This window comes from Gopherus evgoodei, chromosome 2, assembly GCF_007399415.2.
Source record: "Gopherus evgoodei ecotype Sinaloan lineage chromosome 2, rGopEvg1_v1.p, whole genome shotgun sequence".
Taxonomy (NCBI): Eukaryota; Metazoa; Chordata; order Testudines; family Testudinidae; genus Gopherus; species Gopherus evgoodei.
This window is the reverse complement of record NC_044323.1, coordinates 29270078-29297130: the sequence shown is the minus strand read 5'-3', so window position 1 is coordinate 29297130 and position 27053 is coordinate 29270078. Positions and strand designations below refer to the sequence as shown.

The following is a 27053-nucleotide window of genomic DNA, read 5'->3' as shown; positions in this document are numbered from 1 at the left end:
GGTAGAAAAGGCAGAACTTTTTTATCTGTCTGCAAAGAAAGTGAACAGTTTAAGAGAGTCACAACAAAAGTTTAGTTCTATTCAGGGAGAAGGATAACACCCTTCTAACAGCTAGAATATGGAGGACAGCCTCCCGGTTGGAACTGGGGGCAGGGGCGACTGGCAACTAAATTATCTGATTTAGATGAAACTTAGAAGACGCTATAGGAAGGAACTGGGATGCAGCTGTAATGGAAACCTTATCCTTGCAGAATATTGTGAAAGGAGGGTCAGTCATTAATGCCCCTAACTCTTGAACTCTGAGATTGAGGTAATAGCCATTAGGAAGTCTGTTTCCATAGAGAAATTAAATAAGGCTGAGGCCGGCAGCCAGGACCTCAGGCGTGGGCCGGCAGCACCCCCTGCAACGCTAGTTCTCATGCCTATGCCCACACTGAACCTATATCAGGTTGCATGGGTGAACAGCCCTTAATTCCTTCTCAGCCGCCTCGTCCTGAGATGGAACTTAGCATGTCTTCTTTGCATGTACCTCAGCTACTGCTGAGCTAGTTTCTTTCTTTGTTTAGTTTCCTTAGTAGTTTGTTTTCATTTTTTTAAAAAAAAGTTTATATTCTCTGGGAAAGTGCTTCTTGAGAGGGGCATGTCTGATTCACTGAAGTTTAAATGTTGCCTCTTGTGTAGAGAGGCCATCCTGGTCAGTGACCGACACACAAAATGAATTTGCTGCTGGGAGAGTTGCACATACTACAAAAGTGTAACTTCTATTTAGCTTTCAAATCCAGGGCTCAGAAGAACAGTCATTATGACTTGAATTCCTGGATGATGGTGCACTCCTTGTACATCAGTTTCCCCCATGGGTCTCCAGCACCTCTCTGACCTCAGTGCAACACTCTCCCAGAAGGGAGAAGTCCTCAGAGATCTCCTCTAAACATTGTAAGAGAAGCTTTAAAATTTCCCTCCCAGGGATCCAACCCCCAAAACCAACCTGACCGGGTTGACAATCTCAGAAACATCATCCTTGAGGCTCAGTACTGTGGAGGTAAGGAGCTCCACCAGTACTGGTGAAATAGGAAAGTGCTGCAGCCCTAAGGCTAAACATAGCTCTGGGAAGGCTTTGATACCATCTAGTGGAGATGGTCAGAACAAGCTCAGATGTTCCGTACCATCAGAGTTTGCTCTTGTTCTGTTATCTGTATCAAGTTCTTTGGTACCAAATAAGCCTCCAGACACATCAGCACCATTTGCAAAGCACTTCAAGCTATCCGTACTGTCTAGCAAGAACAAGCTTACAGGTCCGTCTCTCACACAGACATTTGTGGCTCCCCCACCTGAAACGACTTCACAACAGGCTTCATCATTGAAGGATCAGTTTTGACAGGATGATTGAGGGTTTGACTCCCTTTTGCTGCATTAGCCTGCCAGCTTCAACATTTTGTCCACCTCCCCACCATCTGGAGACCGACTGTTCCATTTCCAATAACCATGGGAATGGACCACCTTGGACAAATGGGTGATGGAACTAATATCATTGGGCTATGCCATCCATTTTACCTCCCTCCTTCTTCTCCTTCTCTGTCCTGCTTCAGGGACAAGTAACAAATTACTGTAAGTCAGGAAATAAAATCCCTTCTTCATTTAGGGGTGATAGAACTGGTCCCCACTCAGCACAGGGGAAAGGGGTTTCTATTCCCAGGTGTTTGCTTGTACTGAAGAAAAATCGAGGGTGGAGACCAGTCTTAGATTTAAGACTTCTGAACAAATTTGAGGCCTCAAAAGTTCCAGGTGGTGATTCTGGTAGCTACCATTCCTCCTCTAGATTCAGGGGTTGGTTTTGGCCCTTGACTTTCAAGATACGTACCTCTGTGAAGTGATACCACCTGCCTCACAAGAGATTCCTCCATTTTGTCATAGGCCGGGATCATTTTCAATACAGGGTGTTCCTGTTCGGGGTCTCTTTGGCTCCAAGAATGTTTTCAAATATTCTCTCTATGGTGACTACCTATTTGCATCGTCAGGCAAATATAGTATTCTGTACCTTGACGACTGGATACTCAAGCATCAGTCATACCAAGAGGTGTTGTCTGCCACAAGGACAGCACTTTCTCTATTCTTGGACTTGGGTCTTCAGTGTGGAAAAAATCCACACTGACTCACGTTCAGAACATATGATTTATAGGGGCATCCTTGGATTCCCTGGGCCTTCCTACCCATGGAAAGAGTTGTGACTTTATCACACCTTCTCAGAACTATTCAAGTGAGCCCCCAGACTTCAGTTAGAGACTGTCTTCATCTCGGTCACATGGCAACTTGCACCTTTGTCACAGAGTGTGCAAGGTTATGCCTTCACTGTTTTCGGGGGGAAGGAGGGTCTCAAATCCGTTTATTCGCCCAACAGGCACAGTCTAGACAAGTAGGTGTCAGTTCCCCAGCAGGTGAAGTATTTTCTAGACTAGTGGAAGGTACCATTGCAAGGTAGCAGCGGGGGTTCCCTTCCTCCAACCAACATCATCGGTAACCATGACCACAGATTCATATCTGTTATGGTGGGTGGAGGGACACACCTTGATTCTCTAACAGTGCAGGGCAGATGGTGATCCTAGGAAACCACCCTCCATCTCAACCTGTTGGAGCTCAAAGTGATCAGATATACCTGCCTTGAATTTCTGCCTCTTATCAGGCACAGATCTGTCAAGGTCATGATGGACTACATAATCTGCATATTCTATATCAACTGACAGAGAGGAATGAGATTGCCTTCTATCTGTGCCGAAACAGTGAAATTATGGAAATGGTGCATAAGATATTGCATAGGAATTTCAGTAGTGTAACTTCCGAGTAGACAAATTGTCATGGCCGATGTTCTCAGCAGAGTTTTTTTCCCCAAGTGTCTGTTTCCTTCTCTCCTTCTGCCTCCGTATATCTTTGTCTATTCCACCCCCGTCCCCGATTGCGTGTACATCCCACCTTACTTTCTGTCCTCAAGTTTTTTATCCCATTCATTGACCTCTTCCCCTCCAGCTCCCAATTCATATCCCACATGCTCACACCCTCATCCACAGCCACCAGGTTTTACTGGACATCCCATAGTCAAAGACGCATCTCATCCAGGCGTTTACTCTACACAGAAATGATGGAGTCCTCATTGCATAAGGGAAACACCCACATGAGAAGCCTATACCCCTACCTGCTGGAATTCCTACCAAGGTGTTGCTGCTGGATCTTGTTCCGGGACTAGCTGTATTTCCCATAAACAGCAGGAGTCAAATTTGAACCCGGCTTTCCTCAGCTGCCAGAAAGGAGATGCAGCATTCTGTGTGCATTTCCTCCATGAAGAGGGCTTTGGTGAGGTCTCTGCTACTCTACCACTCACTGTTCTCATTTCTGAGTTTTCCTCCATCACAAATAGCTCCAGTGACAGCCTTTGCTACTGCTCAGTGCTTTGCTAAGCAGCAAAAGAACAAGATCTACAATTCCCTGTTTCATTGAAGCACATAAGGTAATGAATAGTAACAGTCAAAAAAAAAAATCCTCACACACTCTGGTCAGTATTTACTCTGCAGCATAGTAAGAGCAGCTGCAGAAGCACTAGACCTCTGCTGTCTTTCTAAGACGGCATCAGATCAACCTTTTCTTCCATAAGGATGAGAGCTTTATTTTAAATTAAAGTAAACTCTGCTGAAGATGATGATATTGGTCGTTCACACTCAAAAGAAAGATTCTAACTTGCCATGATGAGTGGATTTTTCAAACCCTGCTTATGGATATTTTAGGCACACTACATATTTGGGCACTAAAATGCTTAGCAGTGTGTATACATGAGTTAAAGAAATATTAAGTGTTGATGTTATATTTGATATAGGAACCATAACCATCTGTGAATTTAAATTAAAAATTTATTATTCTGCATTAGTGGCTTTCCCTCATTGATCTTCTTGGGTTTTAAAAAGAAAGACAGACATATTAATGTGCATAGCTGACCATGCAGTCAGCAGTAGAATTTAAGAGCTCAACCTACTTGCTTGACAAGAGTAGACATCTTTGGCAGTTATCGTTTCACTGAATACATCAATCTTACCAGATAAGATGCATAGGAGCTTAATAAAAAGATGCTTGCTCTTCATGACTTACAAGACTTCAGTGAAACAAATGTCACTCCCTACTAGTATTTTTGAAGTGTTTACTCACCTTTGACCAAACAAGAGCGTAGATTTAGTTTCAGACTCATTGTATGATGATGGAGAGCAGCAAATTACAATAGTGGTTCTGCAGTTACCACCCAGTGAATCCTGGAGGATTCTGGTCATTTTACTATCACGATATGGAACATAAGTCTGGAATAAATAAATGTATAGATTAGCATATGTTTGAAGGAATAAGTTAGAGTTGGCAGACTTAACTATCTAGTTTGTTGGATAAGGATCTGCGCTCAACTCAGCTAAGACCAACAAATTAGCAAGAAGGATAGTAAAGATAATTTCTCTTCAGGTTCTTAATGCCCAACACAGTTGTACAAGCACAAACCTTTCAAATAAAAGAGTTATGTCCAAGCTTTTGTACTTTTAGGGTAGAGTAAACTTCCAATAAGATTTCTGCTTTACACAGCAAGCGTGACACTGTAAGAGACACTGTTGCACTTGCAATGTAGTGATACAATGGTTGAGATTTCTAAGGCAGTGCATGGGGAGATGTGGTTAAATCCCATGCACTGCCTTGAAAATTTCAGCCCATAGTTCCTGGGTACTATTACATCTGTATTGTCTCTTTCTGGACTTAAAAAAAATACACTTACGCTGCTTTCAGCCAAAGCAGAAATGACATTTCCAAGAGCTGAGAGAGACTTGTTGATGTTCTTAGCTTCATCCAGCAGAGCACCTTCTGCTCCAGTTTTACTAACCTAAAAAGGATTGAGTAAATAAAAGTAAACATTCTAGAAAGCTTTTTTCAGATTCAGTGCTTATAAAAAAGCCTGAACAGCTTGCTCTTTTTTAAAGACCAAGTGTCACTCCAGCACCTCTAACTTGTACAGCCAGTTAGAAAATTGGATTCTCTTCCCTCACTCCACACCACCTGAAGAAAAATTCAGATTTTCTATCAAAAAACAAAAGTTTTCAGCTCAAGACTACTCAGTTTTTCAATGAAAATCAAAAATTTCCCAAGGAAAGCAGACACTTAATGTGAAAAAAATTAATTTACTTGAAAGCCCAATTTTGGTGAAAAGTTTGACCAACTGTACTCACCAGTCATTTAAAAAAAAAACTGAATGCAAACAATTCATGCGAGAGGCTAAGACTGTGTTATGGTCACTTTTAGTAAAAGTTATGGACAGGTTACAGGCAATAACCAAAACTTCACAGAAACCCATGACCTGCTCCTGACTTTTATTAAAAATAACTGACAAAATGAGGAAAGAGGAGGGTCCAGCACCCATTGCTGCTGAGCCTCCAGGATTCCCCCTACCCTCAGTGAATGAGAGTGTGAGATCCCCCTGCTCCTGGCAGCAGCTTGGAGATGCAGCGGTTTGCCTGTGCCAGCAGGTTGCCACACTGGCCGAGAGCTCCAGATACCCCAGGGCCGAAGCCAAAATGTCACAGAGGTCTCTGGAAATCACTGATTCTGTGACTTCCATCACCTCTGTGACAAAATCTTAGCCTTATTCATGTGAAAAGCCTAAGAAATTCAACGTTATGGACACCAATGAATCCAGAAGTCAATCAAGTCAGCAGAAGAGTTACCATCTTAAACAACAGGGAAAGATGATATAGACCAGATTCAAAAACAGTCTCTGCCACAAAAAAATCTCAGATACAGGTTCCCAACAATGAAAGTCTACAAGAGCCGAGAAGACTGCAGTGGAAAATTACTGCAACCTGACTTCCCTCAGAAGATACCTGAGGGTCATGGATAAAGATGGGCGAGACTGAAGAACAAGAAGCGTCACCAGTTCCTGCTAACATCTGTCCCCAGATCTGCTGCCCAGCCTAGTTTCCTAGTCTAAATGCCCAGCCTTGCTCTACAGTTCTATGATCTGCATCTCCCCTCCCTCAATCTACACTGAAAGAATTTTGAAGTTATGTTTTTATTTTATTAATATAAACAAGCGTTAAGTGTAAACTACTAAAATGAGTACATATGCTATAAGGTGGGTGCACAATTTGTTGGAAAGCTGCTCATTGACCATTTTTAGGAACTAGTTAAACAATGAAGGGAATTTTGACAACATGGCCACTTTTTTAAACCTTTCCTTATAGATCAAGTTTTCTAAACCTTTTGTAATTTTTGCTGCACTCCTCTGGCCAGACACTCACAACAGGATCAGGCCTACAAATGCCTTCCCAACATGGCATGACTCTAGAGGGGCAAGGAAAAGCTCTGACAAAGAAACCTCTAAAACCTTGGTTTTTTAATAGACTGTACATTAAAAAACAAGTGATGTCACTGTTGGTTATTGAACCTAAACTAAAGCCAGATGAAGCAGTTCAGGGTTGAAACCTGATATACATATATTTCAAAACAAATATAACTAATTATTTCCTGCACCTGGTGGGTATCCAATTAGCCATGTTTTTCTTTATTTTGATTACCTCAACCCAAAACTTAAGTAAGATAACACTGGTATATCAAGGGTCACTACAAACTTAAAATAGACAATCCCTGTCTCTCATTACCTTATTCTTTTTGATCAAATGCTTTGCACTTATCGCTCATGCTATTATCCAAACTCAATTTAAAAACCATAGTTCACTCAGGCCTAATGTGGGCCTCCTGGTGGACTATAGGGGACAAGCAGGACTCCATAAATAGGGAGCTCGCAGTACTGGCAGAGCAGAGCACAAGGTGACTCCACTTCATTCAGTTAAAATAAGGAAGAAATTTTCACATAACAGCCTTGACTCAGAATTAAGGTTTCTCAAATGCATTTCCAGTCAACATGATCAGTTAGGACAGCATTAACACAAGCAACCACAACCTACACAATATCCACAATGACATCACCTTCACAACAAACTCCTTTTCAATTCCAACCTATAACCAATCAGAACCCACACCTCCAGTTTGTCATATCACACTTAAACAGGGTCAATGGAAAAAAAGTAGACTGAAGTTCCATGTACAGAAAAATCACTAAACCTTACACCAAATTCAAGCTTATCTATCAACCGGGAGCATATCAAAGTAGCCTATGCTGGAGTCTGGGTTTCACATATGAGCGCTGGAGTTAAGAGTCATGAAGCTGACCGGGGAGTCTGTATTATGATGTGTGTGTTCTTAGGAAGTGATACTTGAGCAACCTAAGCTCTACGTTAAACAAGGTTCTGTATGTTCCTTTAGTTTTCAAATATATAAAGAAAAAGTTACCTTTTCACTACCTGCCAAGTCCACAAGGTAAAGTTTTCCACTCAGTTTCTGTTCTGTTTGAGTGTTTTCTTGTTTTACATTAATAAGGAAGATACTATGACTTCGAGAGCTGTGTTCATTCATATCTGTAATGCAAATATTTAAGAATTTTCAAAACATTTGCTTATGCAACAAATCTGCCTGGATAACAATTACTTTAATTTGACCTTAACTGAACATTTAGTATACTAATATGAACCTCTCACAGTGAACAAATATATATCTATATCTACAGTAGTTTGTGATGAATATAGCATATTTAAACAAAAGTAGGCAAATGAAGGGTTAATCCCATATTATTCAATAGATTAAGCATCTTCTTCCTATACATTTCTGTGCATAAAATGTAAAATGTATTGACAGTATACTAATCTGACCTTTTACTCTGGCCTTAAGTATTTTTGGAGTTTACTAGAAACACTAGAACATTTGTAAAAAAAAAAATTTCAAAGCTGTTACATACTGACCCAACGTGTAGAATTTCCTTTAGAAACTATTTCATTTTTGTTATAAAGAATGATTTTTTTCTTTTTTCCTTTATGCTTCATAGCACAGGTAAGATATGTGAAGCACAAGTAAACTTTTAAAGAGACACAGTTCATATTGAATTAAAACAATTCTTCGAGTTCAGTAACAGAAGTCTAAGCTGATTTACTTTGGAGGGGAAGAGGAAGAAGATGAGCCCCCTATCAAGTCTTGTCTCTAGCTCTGCGTCAGACAGAAACAACTCTAAATCCCCCATAGCCCTCTAAAGACGTGCGTTTAGCTACAAGAGAAGCTGAGGAAGTGAAAAGAAGGAATAGTCCCTTGTTCCCAACCATTGTTACTTCTCTGTTCCTCAGCTTTTAAATGCTGACCAGTTCTGGTTTCTGTTCCTTGCTGCCACCAAGAAAAACAGTAACTGTGTTTGGCTTATCACTCCTCCAAAACACTCTCCTGATCAAAAGGAGGGCCAGAGAAGGCTTGGCCTTGATATTTGATTGCCTTCCCCAACCTTTTACTGATAAAGTAAGAAAAGGCAGCAGGAACAGGAAATTTCCACCAAAAATAGCAGCTCCCAACATTTTTCTGATGAAGTCCTCTGTAGATGAAAAGCTTGTCTATTCCCTTGGCCAAATGCTGCCATATATTTTGTTTATATTCTTTCCTTCTGCCTCAGTTTTACTTTTTCTGCCTCTGTTCTGTCCCCAATGTAGCATTTATGTTTTTCCTCTTTTTGCCATCTCATTTTGTAGCTTTCCCCTCCCTATGTCCCACTCAGCAGAAGGCTACATATTGCTTACAGTGAGAGCGTACACTGATGGTTCCAAAGACCCAAGGCACATACTTTTATAACTTAGTGGAGTGCCACAGGAACTAAGAGAGAAGCTTGGACCTATGGGATATTGCCTAAATCTGCAGACAGGTAAACATGGGCACCTTGTGATCAGCTTTGTTATAGGCCTCTGCAGTAGTAGAGACAAAAAGCAGGTGGCTTCATGAGAGACAAACTGCTTTACTTCCAGATACAGGAGTACATTCAAGGTGTGAGGGACATGGATCTGGGATCATGAACGTTCACTACCCCATGCTTGTGCCGTGCCCCTACTCCAAGAGGGGGCATGCAACCTCAAGTTGAGTAACACTGCCCTAGAAACAGGAAGTTAGATGAAGGGAAGACAAACTAATTAGACCAAGATTCTTTTAATTTGTCTAATCTACTCTTGCTTCTCCCAAGTGACACACTGAGGTGAGTCACACGTCAATATTTCAAAAAACTAGAACGATTCACTTCCATTCCCAGCTTATCTTCTCTCATTTATAAATTCAATGACAGGAAAAGAATGCCATCGGGGGGAAAAAAACACTTACTTGTAACTGCTACATGTCTGTTAGATTTTCCTTCATCTATAGTATCCATAACTTCATCCGGACTACACACAAAACGTTCAGTGCAGCCCTTTAAAAATTGACAAAACGTAAATAAAAGTGATGTACACAGAGAAAAGATAGGTTAGTTCAATAGTGTAACACTTATACTCACCTTTACATAAGGAACTCTGTTCTTGTCCTCATGAACCGAAAGATTGGTCTTTGAAACTGGAAGAAAAAAGCTCTACAGATAAGATATTTCATTTATTCAAAAGAATAATATGAGGAATGAGCATATATATCCCGAGGGAAACAGAAACATCATTTCCCATGATATTGCATGCAATTCTTATATTCTAACATCTGAACAAGGATATACACAAAATGGCCATTAGAGAAACTCAAATGCTTTTATACAGATAACACATTATACAAAGAAAAGGCAGAGCTATACTTAATTTTACAATTATAAGATTATGAAAACCAATGAAAGACTACATTTATAGTTGCCATTTACAATGTCTCATTAATATGCCACATAACTATCCTAATCTGGCAGTTTCTTTCCCCTTCTTTGCAGTCTAACTATCCCCTTCCTATATAAAGGGCACAGACTTACCATCTAAAAGGTCCCTTATTTTATCCAAGTATATTTCAAAATATGACACCTAATAAAAAAGATACAGCATTAAAAACACAGTAATTCATAGATTTTAGGCCAAAAGGGATCATTATAATAATTTAGTCTGACCTCCTGCCTAACACAGGAGACTTTCTTCCTTCCAGTGATACCTGCACCTAGCCCAAGAATTTGTGGTTGAACCAAAGCATCTCTATTAGAAAAACATCCAATCTTAATTAAGACTGCAAGTGATGGAGAATTTACCACAATCGTTATCCAAGTTACCAAGGGATAACTGCCCTCACCGTTAAAGATTAGCATCTTATTGTCAATGAATTCCCTCTGGGCCCAACTGTCTTTGGATTCATATCTTCCAAATTAAATGGTAGACTTGTACATACACCATGCCCCCCCCCCACAAGATTTAACCACCAATTACTTTACTTTAAAATCAGATGCAACTTTTTGTTTAAAAAGTACTTCTTAAATCAAACAATTTACCTTAATGTGGAACTCCAAATTTTCATCCATGGAGTAAATATAATTAAAAATATCTTGCACTATTCTTGGAATAATCCCCATCCCATCTGGATCATGAAGTGTTCCCTTTTGAGAAAAAAAAAAAAAAAAAGACAACTAAATGCAATATTCTTTATCAGTTATAATTCCATGAACACAACAGATTTCTAATATTCAAAGACGACAAACTGAACATAAAGGAGTTAATTTTAGAATAGTAACTAGAAAGAAAAATTTTAACAAGTCTTGCCAACCCATTTAGGACCAAGATTTGTTAGGGTAAAAAATTACCCTAGAACCTTTTAAATAATAAATTAAAGATAAAAAGCTGCTATTAATGGAATACTTAATATTTTATCTTTTTTTTCTATAGTTATATACCGTTCTTTTGAAATAAGTACTCAATCTCCTCTGTTCATCTGGCATCCCTTCTCCCACATTTTTTTGGTGGGCTTGATCGTAATATAGTATTTTGTGCATCATTACCACCATGATCTGGGAATAGCAGTAATTAATTTGTGGAGCCTTATTTGGCCCTCCAGCAGCAGAATAAGAAATATTATGAGAAAGTTCTTTTTAGATACCTTACCTCCATAGTGTGTGTTTTCCCAGATGATGTTTGTCCATAAGCAAATATCGTACCATTGTATCCCTCAAGTACATCTAACAAGAAAGAATTTATGCATTAGGGTTCTTTTCCAAGCAAGAAGATAATTCAGTGTCTGATGGACAAATAACCTAATTAAGGATTCTGACTCCAAATGAATTTTGACCATTACAAGGTGTCTCCACTGTGAACACAAGTCTAATAAAATAGAATTGCATGTTGCTAGAATAGGAGAAGTTACATTAATAGATTAAAATGTAAACTAATGCATTACATAAGAGTTTCAGACTCAACGTACAGACACTTTTAAAAGGTGAGCAGCAATGGAAAAAAATGGGCTTGTACCTTTTTGCTTCTTTTTAGTATATAAAGGCAGGGTGAAAGGCTTTTTTAAAAAGTTTACATTAGAAATTAGTGTCCTGTTTAGGCTAGGAAACTATGAGAACTGAAATACTAGGAACACAAAAACCTGTGCTTCTGAAGACAGAGGAAGAAATCCTGCAACATGCTGTTATTGGATAACCGGCCCACCCAGAGAAACTTTCTAACTTCCAGTAGTTAAGAGGTTAGCTTATGCCATAAACTCAAATGTTTGTATCCTTTCTAAAGCTAGTTTTTAAGCATTGTGACTGTAATATATGTACATTTCATATTTATTGTAATTATATTTTATTGAACTGATATTCTTGTTATCCATATAAATGTCTAAACTTTTTTGAAGTCTCCTAGGTAATTTGTCTCAATGATTAATTCACTACCACAAATTCACAATTTAATTGTGACTTGTGTGAAAAAGGAAATCCTTTTTATCAGTTTTGAATTTGCCATTTGCCAGTTTCATTAAATGGCCCCTTGTCCTTGTGTTATGAGAGAGGACAAACAGAAGTTCCTTATTTACCTTCTCAATACTATTAATTACTTGAGAGGAGGCTAGTAAGGAGGGACACAATAAAAGGGAGTAGTACCAATCTTTAAAACTCTTCATGACATTTTACCCATCCCCTTAAATCGCTCATCTTCTAAACTCCCTCAAATAATGCAATATCTTTTTTTGAGAGGCAATAACTAAAAAGAACACTGCAGTCCAGGTTAGAACACACTATTTCTACAATTGACATAATTCTTCTGTACTATTCATCCTGTCATTCCTTATGCCTCCTAACTTTATTTGCTTTTTAGACAACTGCTGCATATTGAGCTTAAATCTTAATTTTGCTGTCCACAATTATGATTTTCTTAAGTTTTTACAGATAATTTAGAACCTTGAAAGGTGTATGATTAGTTCAAATTATCTCTTCCAGTGCTCATCACTTTGCATTTATTAACAATTAATTTAATCTGTCACTATGTTATGCATTTACCTAGCTTGGTACAGATCCTCTGAAGTTTCTCAGTCTTCTGCAGTCTTGCTCAAGTAATCTGTATCTGGAAGTTTGAGCACCAAACTGCTCATCCCCTTTTAAAATCATTAATGCATCCACCAGTGCTACTATAGACCCTTATAGCAACTCACTGCTAAACTTCTGCTACGATGAAAATTTAACATTTATTTCTCTGTTATCTCTCTTAGCCAGCTTCTGATCCTTGCCAGTAAATTGCCTATTAAACCAAGACTATTTTTATTTTATTAGTAATTTGTGAAGGTCTGGTTAAAAGCCCTTTGAAAGTCCAAATAATTTACATCTACTGGGATGCCTTTCCTTTACCCAATATTTTACTGACCTGTTCAAGGGATTCTACCAGGGCCGGCTTTAGGCCGATTCAGTCGATTCCCCAGAATCGGGCCCCACGCCTAAGAGGGCCCCGCGCCTTAAGGGCCTTTTAAATTTTTTTTACTTACCCCGGCTGCGGTCTGCTCCGGGGTCTTCCATGGCCCCGCTCCCCTGACCAAAGCATCGGCGGGAGCGTGGCTGCCCCACAGCCCGGCTCTCCCGGCCCGAGCCCCGCAGCCACCGCCCCGGCCCAAGCAGGGCAAGCCCTACCCTGCAGCCCTGCTCTCCCGGCTGGAGCTCTGGGCCCTCAAAGCCATGGGATAGCGGGGGGCTCCGGGGGCTATTTAAAGGGCTGGGGCTCCAGCTGCCTCTGCCACCCCGTCCTTTAAATAGCCACTGGAGCCCTCCCAACCCCATGTATTCTCCAGGGCTCCCGCAGCTATTTAAAAGGTCTAAGGGGGGGTAGAAGCAGGGGAGCCCCAGGCCCTTTAAATAAACCCCAGAGCCCTGGGATAGCAGGAGGCTTGGGAGCTATTTAAAGACCTCTGCTGCACCCCCTGCCCTGCCCGCACCAGCCCTGCCTGCAGCCAGCTCTGCAGCCAGTGCCCACAGCCAGCCCCTGCCAAACCTCCTGCCCTGTCTCCAGCCAACCCCTGCCACACACCTCTGTGGCCTTGCTCAAAGCCAGCCAGCCCCACACACAGCCCTGCCCATACCCAGCCCCGCACCCCCTGCCCTGTCTCCAGTCAATCCCTGCTGCACTCCCCTGCCTGAAGCCAGCCCGCCCCACACACCCGTCTCCAGCCAGCCCTGCACCCCTTGCCCTGCCTGCAGCTAGATCCTACCTCCAGTCAGCCCCTGCCCTGCCTCCAACCAGCCTCATTTCCACTGCTGCCCTGCAGTTCCCAGGGCAATAACCCTGCACAAATGCTTCAATGAGGGGGTAGGGAGCAGCTGGGACCCACACATGTGCACACCCGGAGGGAGTGGCAGGGACCCACACATGTGAAACGGCCGTCATTAATAAACAAACAGCATATATGATACAATGTACATAATATATAATTGTATTATTTATATAGTTATGGAAAGTAAATAATACAAGGAAGAAAGACAAGGCTTTTTTTTTTTTTTTTAAACATACATCCCTGCCAGGGCCCCACTGAAAATGTTCGAATTGGGCCCCGCACTTCCTAAAGCCAGCCCTGGATTTTACTATAGTTGTAAGGCAAGATTTTTATTTCGCAGAAGATGAACTGGTTAGACTATCACATGACAAATTTTTAGGTGTTTTATAATTCTATTTTAAAAGTATTGCCTTGACCAATTTTTAATATATTCAAGGACAGAGATTCTGTACTCTTTAAGATGCATAAGCATTGAGGCAGGAGTTCCATCTGCAGAGGATCTTCACTATAGTCAACTAAAGTTCTCATTACACAACTAAGATGATCTCAAACTCTTACTTTGCTACGTATTATACTTAGCTTAGAAAAACAGTGCATATGCTTGATTTTTGAAGGTTCATACTAATCAAGGTTTTTTCCTGGAACAGATATTTCCATAGCATTATCTATTCCTATGCCATATTTCAACCCCATTGATTTTGGTTGAAAAAAATTTTTTTAAAGAGTCTCAAGCATCATTTTAAAATAGAAACGTTGTATTTTTCCATCTTTTTACTTAATAACAACTTTTCCCCTATAATTGTCCAAGAGAGAATTTTAATGGAAGAGACCTGGCCTGAAAGATTGCAATCTGACAAGATCAACATTTCAAACAGTTATGAACTGAATATATGGGTTCAGAATTGATATCATTCATCAACTCTAACTATAGTGACTGCTGCCGTTCCTGCTATAATTCACACTGTTTCGTTTAGATACAGTTTTGGGGGGAAAGATGGGTAGGAAGAGAAGAGATGGAACTATATCACAATTTTCAACAGTAAAAGCCACTTAATCTACTGATGGCCTCCTTATTGTCAAGTTCAATGTTTTTCCTTACCTTTTACAATTTTTTTAGCACAATCATTGTACACTTGTTCCTGCGACGTACTTGACTGGAATACATGGTCAAACACATACGGCTTGGACTGAAAAGACAAGAGTAAAAAATCCCAGTCACAGAAAGAAAAAAACTGAACATTTTTTAAATCTGAACTGTTCATATTAATAGCCAGCTTCTACAGTATCTTTTTGCTCGTTTGTATACTTGAAGCCTTCAATAAGAGGAACTGATTTATACACAAAGTTGCCTGAGTGAAAGATAATCGATATCTGACCACGTACGAATGAAGCCTTGAACTAAACATACTTGAATCCTGAAATCAGCTTAAACATGTTTTCGAAAGAACTTTCACCAGAAGCATGACCCAGTCTCACTTCATTACTGTTTGGCAACAAGTTAGTTCATTTTAAGTTTTCACATAAATCTTAAACCAAAATGCTCAGGTTAGTACTGTACACCCAAAAACATTTTTCCCTCTGGGAAAAGGACTAGAAGGTTATTACTTCAGGATTCTGATAGCTGAGATTCCTCTTGAAAGGGAAGTTCTAGAGGAAGTATGCCAAGAAACTACAGTGCTTAATAGGAAGAAGCCAAACCTGAGGTAGCTGAAGTCTAAGCTGGAAAAGCAGATGGCTGCTTATATTTGATTCTCTGGATGGAAGGAAATATTCAAACTGCTGCAGTACTGACTTCTACTTCTAAGTGTTTCAGTCACTGCAGACTTAGTTTTGGACTTGGCATGCTCTTGGAAGTGTCCACTACTAATACTTTGGATATTCTTGTGACTACATGCTGATCTGACTAAAGAGACAACGTAGTATTATGTCACTATCCCCTTTTTCCGGAGTATGTTGCTACCACTCCCATCATCTGAGTGACTACGCTGAGATACTCATAACCACTCCCATTGGGATGGTAGATAGGTTATGATGAAAGAAAAGTGTGTGTTTTGGGATGGGATTTCCCAAAGCTCTTAAGTGATTTAGGACACAAGATATACGGATCTTCATCAAATCATTTAGGTGCTTTTGGAAATCACACCCAGAATTTCAATAAGAACATATATAAAAATTAGCCACTGAATAAAGGATACAGCTACAGACAGCCATTTCCTCAACCCTCCAGTAGTGACGTTAATAAGAGGAATATTAACAGGCACATCTGCTATTTTGTGTGTTGCCGGTCAACGCCATTTTAACTCACAGGTAACATTTGTTTAATACGTACAAATCTGCATGCACTACTTCATGTGAAGTGAACATCGCTATTGCTGGATCATGTTGCCCCCATTATCACCTTTTGTACCATATCTACCCTATTCAGGTTGTGTCCAATAACATCCTAAACAAAATGTATGGTGTACTGTTGATGTGGCTGGTATGCCTTCAGGTTTAGATGCAATTTGAAACTTCCTCTAAATTATCTTTCCACTTAAAAAAAATTGATATTCGTGAATACACTATTCCAAGTCAGTACATTTTTGAGAAAGTCTTGACTATCAATTGATTTTGGAGACTCTCTACGGAGGAATTAAGTCAGGCAGGTCATTGATCTTAAAAACACTAGATCTTGCAGTAATCCAGATCTTTAACAGTTAAAAGTCTGTTATAATGCCTGCGTCTAATTTTCACTCATATATCTGAAGAAGCGAGGTTTTTTACCCACGAAAGCTTGTGCCCAAATAAATCTGTTAGTCTTTAAGGTACCACTGGACTCCTTGTTGTTTTTGTGGATACAGACTAATATGGCTACCTCCTGATAGTTAAAAGACTGTTTAAGTCATCAAGTTTTTTTCCTTCATTTAGACTGTCAATGTACCTGATCCCTGATGCTTCCGGTACAATGTATGGTTAATTTTTAGCTTTTCCATTTCCTCACATAGGAAAATGAAAATAGAGCTATGAAACAAAGCTGTAAACTGCATAAGAAACTTCCAGAATTCTTTGTTACAGTATTCTTTTAATTTGTCTTAACTTACTCTTGCCTCCTCCAAGTGACACACTGAGGTGAGTCACACAAGTCAATAATTTTAAAAAACTAGAACGATTCACTTACATTTACAGTTTGGGCTTCTCTCATTTATAAATTCAATGAAAGGAAAAGAATGTCATGTTATAGTAGTGGATAGATTGTTTTGGGACAACATCAATAACCCATCAGACTGCTATATTTTATTTTGATTTAATGCCAAGTCATATAGGAATTTCTTAAACATCACATTCATTGTGCCTGTATTTCAATCAAAAACATTTATTCAATCAAATTAAACTTCATGTTAGTCTAACTTTTTTGAGCTCTTTAGAGAGACAAGGTGGGTGAGGTAATATCTTCTACTGCACTAACTTCTGTCAGTGAGAGAGACAAGCGTCTTTGAAAATCAGTTTTTTAACATTCTTCCCCACATTCTAAGGTATAAAATGTATTCCCATTAACAAACAGTATGGAGGGAGGTTGTATTTACTAATTCTACTTAAAATAATTTAGCTGTATCATGCCTTTATAATTCCCCTTTAAGCTGCCACCGAGATAGTACTATGAAAGGGCAAAGGTAAATGGGGAAAAAAACCTAATTTTCTTCCAACTCCTATTGATTTATAGGGTTACTCACTATACATACTATGCCTTGTTGAATTTTACGGATTAGTTAGAGGAAGTAGTCTATATATAATAAGGACTTCTCTCTCAAACAATGAATCCCTTATTTGAATTGATCTTAAATATAAGCTCATACATCACAAGCTTCAGGAACCCTTGACAGACTGACTACCTCCAAAACACAGTTCCCTGTAACAAATTTACTAAGTGTACCAGAATCCCCACTAGATTCCCCATTCTCATTACTGACCAGGAACATAGCAGTCTTGGGGCATACCCTGAAAGTTGAGTGATTACAGACCAAACTAGGGAAGCAAATTCCAAAGGTTCAGTGCCCTAATAAAATAGTCCGCCTCCCTCCCACCATAGTTTATACCAATGAGGCTCTTGCTCAGGCATCTCCACTGATCCGTATTTGTCAAACATCAACAACTGTTAATTTAAAAAATATATATATTTAAATGCCAAAATAAGCAGAGGTGATAAAGAACAGCTTTGCCTACTACTGTGACTAAGTTTAAAAGAACTACATATACACCTATCACAAAAAACAGTCTGAAAGATTGTTGTGTAATTCCAAACAGGTTTCATTTATTTGGTATATGCAATATCAATTCTACCTGTTTTCCACTGGCATACTTTCTCACAGCAGAACCAAATTTCTAAAAAAAAATCTTCATAATATATATAAAGATATACTGACTGTGCTTCTTCAGAAAAAAAAACCTATCTTACTTTTCAGTGCCCAGACCACACCATTATTGCGGCACAGATTTCCCTCACTTTGCCACAAACACCTTATCTGCACCAAGAGGCTATGACTGAAAGCTTTCTAAGGAAGGGTACAGAATCAGGCCTTTTTCTGGATTGCAGTTTTTAGGTACTACCGTAAGTGAAAAAACAAGTTGGACCATCAGACATTCTATACGTTAGGTGTAATAAGCCTTGTGTTTTGGAATACAGATATCCTTTTGACTAGGCATCAGATTCTCAATAGTGCAGTAAAATATTTCACTTAACATTGCAAATTAAGCCTATAGATTGCCTATTCACATGTGTGCCAAGTCCCTATTTTCCAGTCTCCCCAAAGCCCACAGACCCTGAGGAAAACATCCAGACTCACCTCTTTCCCAGAGTTTGGCTATACTGGTAAACAAACATTACCACATAAGACATCAGCCTAAGCTTCCTCCTTGGCTCCTATGGTTTCACTCTATGAACCTTCTCTAAATGAACCTAAATCAGTCTGTCTCAAAGCAACATTCCAAGCCCCTGTTGAAGCTAACTTGCAGCCACCTGCCAGTATGACCCTGCAGTAGTTACTCAAATCTTAATGGAGGGTTTTTCTTGTTGTTGTTGTTTTTTTAAACAGACTTTGACACAGTATCTTTTTATCATAATTAATGGCCAGTTTAGCTTTACTGGGCAACAGTTTTCAGCATTAGCCTATATATAAATATATTCAAAACAACTGAAATGTACAAAACTTTGCTCTTCACAGATATCTGCTGGCAAGTCATCATCTCCTAGTGTTGTCTTCATAGAAGACGATTCCATTACTCTTAATAAGAAAGAATAACCCCTAATTTCAAGTTATCCGCAGAAGTACAGAAAATAAATTGTATAAGAATTAAGTATTTATTTCTATTGCATTCATACTCTATAGTTTTAAAGTTTACTGTAAGATTTTCAGAGTCCATCCATAGGAATGTGTGGTTTGGATCACCTTGTTTTCTGATCCTTAATACCTGGAATAGTCTTTTCATTATTGATACTATAAGATGAGCAACCAGTAACGTTCCATTTATCTGTCACAATGTACACAGAGCTTTTAACTCTAAGGCATATTCTTTTTGCTAATGTAATGCATCATTTTATAAACCCATCCTGTCGGGCACTGTAGCTGGCTTATTCTTGGCATGAAGAGCACAAGACAGTTTATAAAAGATTGAAGTATTAAAAAACAGCTTTCTCCCAATGCAAAACAGTATTGCCATCACCATTTTTAGCCATAAAATAAAGAAAAAATGTAAAGCTTTAGTCTAAGTAAATCCCAAACTGAGTGATTTTAGAAAAAAACTTATCTTTTTTCCATTAATTTGAGAGCACATTTTCCATTCCCAACCCTCTTTTCCCAGTTTGAAAAATAACTTATTATTGCTCTGTCAGTGACAGAGTTCAAAGTAGCAAAAAAGATAAGCAAGCAGAGTCCCAGTATAGTAGTATTCTGCTTCTAGTAAGAAAAATGTTTTTCAGTTCTTTTGGGGTGCATGAGAATAAGATGCATGTAGAACTGACTTTCTGTAACTGTAGAGGATGCAAGGTATGTCATTAGACCTTAGTTTTCCTGCCATCCATTCTTATTTTTCTGTGTTAAAATTGTAATTTGAGTGCTTTCTTACTTGCTTATATAACACATCAAATTTAAAGCTCTGTGTACTCTGCAATAAGTAGGAATAAAGTTCTGCTGCATTTCCTTTGCCAGAGGATAAATGGGAAAATACTATCAGTGAAACAGCCATGTTATATAATTTGATGGTCTCAATTTTATGATGGCCCCATATTCAGTTTCAACATGAGAAGTTTTTGTAACGAAAATGCGTAATTGCAGCAGGGAAGATGTTACAGAAAGCTGAAGGTTCTAGCAGATGGGTGAGGAACAGCTGGAATTTTGGCATTCAGGGAGACCTGGGAGGTAGGCTGGGACTATTGCTTTAGCTGGATGTTTGTTCTAAAGGGATCAACAGTGAAATAGTTAACAATGCTGACATTTAAAGTCTTTAGGTTTTAGAATGAACACCACACTTGTGACGACCAGAGATTACTACTAAGATGATCGCACAACAACAGTACAATATACACCTCTACCCTGATATAACACTGTCCTCAGGAGCCAAAAAAATCTTACCATGTTATAGGTGAAACCATGTTATATCAAACTTGCTTTGATTCGCCGGAGTGTGCAGCCCCGCCCTCCTGGAGTGCTGCTTTACCGCATTATCCGAATTCGTGTTATATCAGATCACATTATATCGGGGTAGAGGTGAACTTCCTTCAATATTGAAACAAGTCTTCTAGCCATACATATCTGCACTATTACAGTGTTTGTCAAAGCCATATTCTTTGAGAAACTGTTGTACTACTAAGTGATCAAGGCTCAGCAAAATATTAAACTAAACACCACCACTCAAAAAATCCAAATAGTTCAGTTATAGAAGCTGTACTCTGACCTAACATATGCAGTTATTTTCCATATAAGGTCAGATTATAATATTAAGGTGGAGTACTTTTACAAGTATGGAAGTGTTTTTTCCCTTCTAAAACACAAAAGTGTACCATCGTTCTACTTCTGCTGTGTTGTGTAAGTGTTCCATCCCTTGCATGCCCTATCCTCTTTCAATGTTCCATATGAATTAAATTTTCTTTCTGAATATTGGTTTTCTGCTGCCAAGATGATGAAGTCAGTAGAAGAAAGATCTTCACTAGTCTGGTTCTGCAAGAAAGTGACAGAGCCAAACCTTTCTTTAACTTAGTATACAAAACTAGTTTTAAAGAAGTATATTCTTTAAACTGAAAGCCAGATATATTTAGATATTCAGGGCAGGCACCAGGCCTTGCATGTTACGGATACTACCTAGTTAATCAGAAAATACACTGAGGCAGCCAGATGTCTTCTAAAAAACAGAAAAATATGGGAGTGCTCTCTACATTACCGAATATAGGCATTTGAAGGAAAAATGGGATGCTGCTTATTTGTATGTCAATACCCAGACTGCTCTTCCAGATCTCAATTCAGACTTTAGCAGTTGTGAACAGTCTAAACAGTCTAGGTGTGACTGAATACAATAGTTTGGGTTTCTCACAAGACAAGGAAGAGTACATATACAGGTACTAAAAGCAGCATACAAGCATTTCATTCAGAGTGATAACACTCTCTGCTTGCAAACAGTTTCAAGTGTAAAAAAATAATGGTCAAAACCACATAAATATGAACATGCTGGTTTCTCTCTTCATGTGACCTTTTCAGTAAGCACTCCCCATAACTTACATTTAACACTGAAGAAATATAAGTTTGTGGGTAACTCCAATATCGACTTATAAAAATATGTTTACAGCAGTTGTGTTAGGTTTCAGCTTGCCTTGCACACATTCTTAAACAAAAAGGCATTATAATGAATTCTTCATTAAAGAATCCAGTTTTGTCAGCATTCATGCTGTAAATATTTCAATAGAGTCACTAGCTGGAAAAGGCTTTACTATTTTAAAAGCACAATAACTTAAAAATATCAATTTGAAAATTATGCTGTTGCAATCATCAAGGAAATATCATCACTAAGATATTAGTCATGTTTAGACAAGATTAAGATGCCTCGAGTTAGGTGTCATGATGCTTATGGTAGCCTGGTCCACACTTGAAAGCTTTACCAACAACACACCTCTGTTGGCCCAGCCCAAACCCCATGATTTGTCCTTGCCTATGCACACCGTCATCATTTTATTTTTTAACAAGTTACAAGCACAATGTAAGCACAATTCACTTTCCTAGCAAAGACAGGAGAAGTTATGCTAGGACTAAATTGCATAACATCTAGGGAGCACAGCTACTTCCACAGCCCAGTTTCCAGACAGTCCCAGTGCTCCTCACAAAATGTCATGTTTAAACCTGAAGATATTCTGCCTACAATAATTACAACACTTAAGGTTACTATAAACTACAGGATTACAGAATTTTTTTTTTAAGTTAACTTGTGTTTTTGACCAGTGAATATACTGTCAGTTTCACTATTTCTCTCTACAGTCAGTTCATCCCACAATGAAAAAAATCCCTCTCTAAATATTTAAAAGAGATCATAAAAATCCTTATTTTTAAATAAATAAATTTGTGTTCTGAATCTTTAAAAATTAGACGGTGTTTTAACAAACTAGATTTTTTTTTAACTTAGTCAATTTAAAAAGAGGTTAGGTTGACAACCATTTCTAGTACCAAAGCAAAAATATCTTGAGCAAATTCCCAGTGTTAACAGTATTTGAAGGAATAGGACAATACCCACCCAAGCTCCAAAGAACTGGAGTCACAATGAAAACATATGTCTTTACACTGCTAACACAAAAATGTTACATGCATACAAGTCCACATACTGTCTTAATGGATGGGCATTTGTTTTGTTAATGCATGAATTCATCAGGAAGAACAGCTAGAAAAGATTCCCCTTAAAATTAACTATTTCTAAAATGAAAAGACTTTTTGAATTAGAATTCAAAGCCTTGTGCGAGAACTATTAATGAGCTGCATCTTTCTTATTTCTATTGTTCTTCAAAAACAAACTAATACTACATCTCAACCACAAATTGCTGTGAAATACATAATATCTACAATTACAGTAAATCGTTTCTCTAAAAGACAGAGATGGAAAAGACTCACTTGTCCAGAATAACAAGCATACCTGTAGATATATGGATGCCCAGGAAAAAGAAAACTATCGCTGCTTTCCCCAGAAAGGAAGGGGAAGTCAAGGAACACATGCGTATGGTTAGAGTAAGACAAACCTGCAGAAGAGTACTGGGAGCATCTCTGCTCTCACTCTGTCTCCTTATTTCCAGTCTTGCCCTTCTCCATGCCAATAGGCACAGCTCTCCCAAATGTTACTAGGTAGGTAAGAGGCAACTTCTCCATATTTCAGCATGGGCCTGCAGAGGCAGTGTTGTAAGTACCACGGGCCAATCAAGAGGGTGTAGCTCTCCTCGTGAGGAGAATCCTAGCTCAGCTTACTGGAAAGAAGAGCTTGGCAGGCAGCTACCACTATATATAGTGGTGAAGAGAAGCCCGATAAGATACGCATGAAAAGGAGAGGGAAACTGATATAGTTTGCATGGAAACAACAACTGAGGAATGGCTTTAGGAAGGCTATTTCAGACAAGATATTTCAAACAGGCTAGCTGGTTAAGGGTTCAGGCTACTAGAGATCAGTGAAGCTTTGCAAACCCTGACTAACTCATCCTTGGAGATAAACTGAACGGTCATGAAAGGTGCAAGTTTGACAGTCCTGGAGAATTAGGTGTTCAATTTTAGTTAGTAATCAGAGGAGTGATTTTGAGTTTGAGAATTTTGCCATATCAGGAGTAAAAATGCTTTATGTTACCGGAATGATGGGAATTCCAGCATATTCACTGTAAAGAGCATTTGTTTACAGTCCCAATAGTCGGAGTATCATGAGATAGGACTTAAAAGACGGTCAGCGGTACCTCAACATATCGGCACTTTCCTGGGCACTGGGCCAAGGTTGAAAATAGCAACTTCTGGGCCTAAGACTACTGGATGTTTTACATTCAGCCTTCGCTATTGCAGAGGAATATGGTTAATAAAAAAAAGTCATTACAATGCATGTTAATTCCCTCCTAATTCTGTCAATTTCAAGCTCCATGTGGTCTTTAAGGAGAATGACTAGTTTCCCGTCACACTGACTTAGTGAGTCTCCAGACCACTTCATCCTTCAGATGTAATTTTGCAATCTTATTAGAAAAGCAAAGCTCACACTATTGTGATAATTTCTTTATTACCTAGGGAAAATTCTAGCTTTTGCATTAGTGGTAAAAAGTTGTATAGAGAAAAACATTCAATCATTTTTTTTTAATTTGTAAAAACTGACCATCTTGGAGTTCTTTTGGAAGATCCTACACAGTCTATACCACAATGGTAATGTTTCTGAATGGCCACTCCAAATTACCTCATTTCTATCATTTGAAACCTAAACAATGGATCCTCCTAATGAACTTCAAGCCCCTGCCCCCTTAGCAATGATTGTACTTTGGCACAAAAGGTAATTGCTAAAAGGTTAGAGAGTGGGGAGGGAACAGAATTTATCACCTAGAAAGTCTGATACATCTCAGGAATGGAATTAACAACCTTTGATTTCAGATGGGACACATGGTACTCCTATGAATGGATACTCAGGACCAAGCATGGAACTGAGCATATTTACTTCTGATAGTGACATTAGTTCTGTCATATTCTGTATCTGCTAACAGTCTAGATAAAGGATGGTCAATGCTTCTGTGTAACTGTGAGAATGAATGCAGTCTGCTGCACCAATCTCTGAAATGAGATCTTGAATGGGCCAATACCAGCTCATTTCACAGCATTTTGTTGGCTTTTCAGTGGCCTACTTACTGCTGACCTGATTTGAATTTATACCAGAAACAGTAAAAGATTCCGTATTCCATCAGCAATCCATTTGTTTTCTAAAACTGAATTTAAGTAGAAGAGAAGAAATACTTTAAAACCTTGTACTATAAAGCCTAACAGAAGCTTTATTTACTATTACACATTTGTTCCACTTCCAAGTTAAGCTGCAGATGTTCATGAAGAACCTAAAATCTAAACAACTATTAGCAAGGTAAATTTTAAAGTTATATTCCTCATTTCCTCTCTAAATTTGCAATTGTGCCACTGTATGGCAAATCTGAATATGCAGATTAAGAATGAGAACACATGAGAAAGAAACAGAGGAGGAGGAAATCTTTATACAACCCATTTATCAACAAACACCAATGACACCAGAGAAGACAGTTACTGTAAATTATAGTCTAGCTCTCCATTCAATAACTCACTCTACCGCAGCTGCATTGCAAACTGGCACTGCTGGAATTATCTTTTCCAGGACACCACCAAGATCTCTTCATAGCAAGCCTCTATTCTGCAGAAAGTGATTTTTGTTAAATTGCAAACAAATGTGTGTGATGAACCACACAGATGTAAGTGGTCTCAATTTATTTTGCTGGACAGAGTATTAGCCGCTAGGCCACTGGTCGATGTAATAATGATGATCACAATAACCACTCAGCAGATTTTCTTTTGCCAGAACTATTCAGTGGACAAATTACTCTGGCAACTTCTTTCTTAGACATTACTAATGCAGACATTACATTAGTTGCCAAACTCATTAGGTTACACAAAAGAAGCCTAGCTCTTTTGCTGATTTTCTCTCTCCTGCCATGCACCTATTTCCCGGATGTCAGCTCTTTATTTTAAAATTTCACTACCGTATTCAAAAAAACCACTATCAATATCCTGAAAACAGAAGAATGGAAAGCCCAATATCTGGGGTGCTCTATTCTCCAGAATCACCCCGCTTATTTTGTACCTTAGTTCAGCACAAACTTCCTCAGACTGACCAATAAACAAAGATATGAATTGGTAAGTGACTAGTGATCAGTAACGAATAGACCAACTCCATTAATGGCACGCTACTGTATACACCGTTTTCCTCCACACATAAGAGACCTAGAGAAACAGCTCTTATGGGGGGTGGGGGAGGGCACTCATTGCAGCACTGACTGATCTGCGATACAGCACAACTTTCATATCCACAGTGTATGAAACGTGCACGATGCTCCCACCTCAATTTCAAAACTGCCTCTTAAAGTTATGCCCAAAGTTTCCAGTGCTGCTGCTGCAAGAGGCCTGCTAGGAAGGGAGTTTTTGATTAGGTGGCAGCTTTATGCCCGGCCAAGTCAACCCCTGCGCCTGCCCTGCCCTGCTCCCTCCTCTGCCCTATCATGTTCCCACGAAGCCCGGCTGCTCCCCTTGCCTCCACTCTCCCTCAGCTCCTATCCGCCTTGTCTCTCCCCTTCGTACCGCGCCCATCCCCGTGGTATCCGGCCCCCTCCCCAGCCCACCGCTCCCAGCCCGGCGCTCACCGCGATGACGACGGTGTCCTCTCCCTGGAACTTGGCGATGTACTTGTCGCCGCGCATCACCTCGGAGTCGTTGAGAGGCCTGAAGCGACACATCACTTTGATGTTACATTCCGCCGGGTCCGCCATTTTAGGCCAAAGCCGCCGCCTTCGGGGCGCTCAGCTCGGTAGCCGCCGCGGCCTCCGCGCCGCTCACTCCGGGGTCCTGCGAGCGGCGGCCGCCTGCAAAGCAGCGCCTCACTGAGCGGGGGAGAGAGGGGAAGGGCTCCTCCCTGGCCGCCGCTGCCGCCTCCTGCTCTCACTTCCTCCCCAATATGGCAGCCATGGCGGCGCCTGCAGCCGGCGAGTCCGGGCCCTCCCCTCCTCGAGCAGAGGCGGCGCCGACAGCAGGGCAGGAGTGACGTCACCCTCCGCAGAGAACACCCACCCCCTCCACCTCAGACTCACCGCGCAGGCGCGCGTCGAGGACCTCGCCGCGGCTGCCACCGAAGAGCTCCTTTGCGCAGTCGCACACTAGGTTTGCCGGGAGGAAGGGGAAACATGGCCACCCGCAGACTCAAGAATCTCCTGCGCAGGCGCACAAATGGGATATGGTCGTGCTGTTATTGGGTCAAAGGGGCACATTAGAGTTGAGGCGTGTGAAGAGCATGATGGGAAGGCGCGGTAGCAGAAGACATCCTGCTTTGAGGCAGGGGCCTAGCGACAGGGATGCTGCTCAGGAGCCATTTACAAGGGTCTGTGCCTGTCAGGGCCATTCCCCCTGTAGTTGGTTAGCCCCTGGGTTCTTCCCCCCCAGCAGTCACCCTCTTTTCAAAATACACAAACCAGGGCAGTGTTCTGACATTATGTTTTAGCATCACAAAATTGCCATTCACCATGGTGTGATATATCACAGCTCCACCCAACTGTACCACAGGCATCCATGTGAAACTGCTTGTAAAGGCCTGGGCAATGGTGTCATATGCATAGTCCATGTGGTTTCCTATCTGTTTGAAATCATGTCCACGTGAAATTGTAATAGGAAGTCATATGTGGCTTCTGGACAAAT

At 39.9% G+C, this 27053-nt stretch overlaps 1 protein-coding gene across 1 annotated transcript in view; it reads right to left on the bottom strand.

Annotated features, from left to right (window-relative positions):
* Positions 1-26374, bottom strand: part of KIF5B (kinesin family member 5B) — a 65600-nt gene extending 39226 nt beyond the window's left edge. Inside the window, exons 1-10 of the mRNA XM_030550203.1 lie at positions 26009-26374; positions 14714-14801; positions 10977-11050; positions 10370-10474; positions 9866-9914; positions 9419-9474; positions 9247-9334; positions 7357-7481; positions 4790-4894; positions 4186-4331 (exon numbers count right to left, since the gene is read on the bottom strand). Coding sequence (XP_030406063.1) covers positions 4186-4331; positions 4790-4894; positions 7357-7481; positions 9247-9334; positions 9419-9474; positions 9866-9914; positions 10370-10474; positions 10977-11050; positions 14714-14801; positions 26009-26134 — 962 coding nt within the window. The 5' untranslated portion in view covers positions 26135-26374. The remainder of the gene's footprint in view (positions 1-4185; positions 4332-4789; positions 4895-7356; positions 7482-9246; positions 9335-9418; positions 9475-9865; positions 9915-10369; positions 10475-10976; positions 11051-14713; positions 14802-26008) is intronic.
* Between the last annotated feature and the right edge of the window lie 679 nt (positions 26375-27053).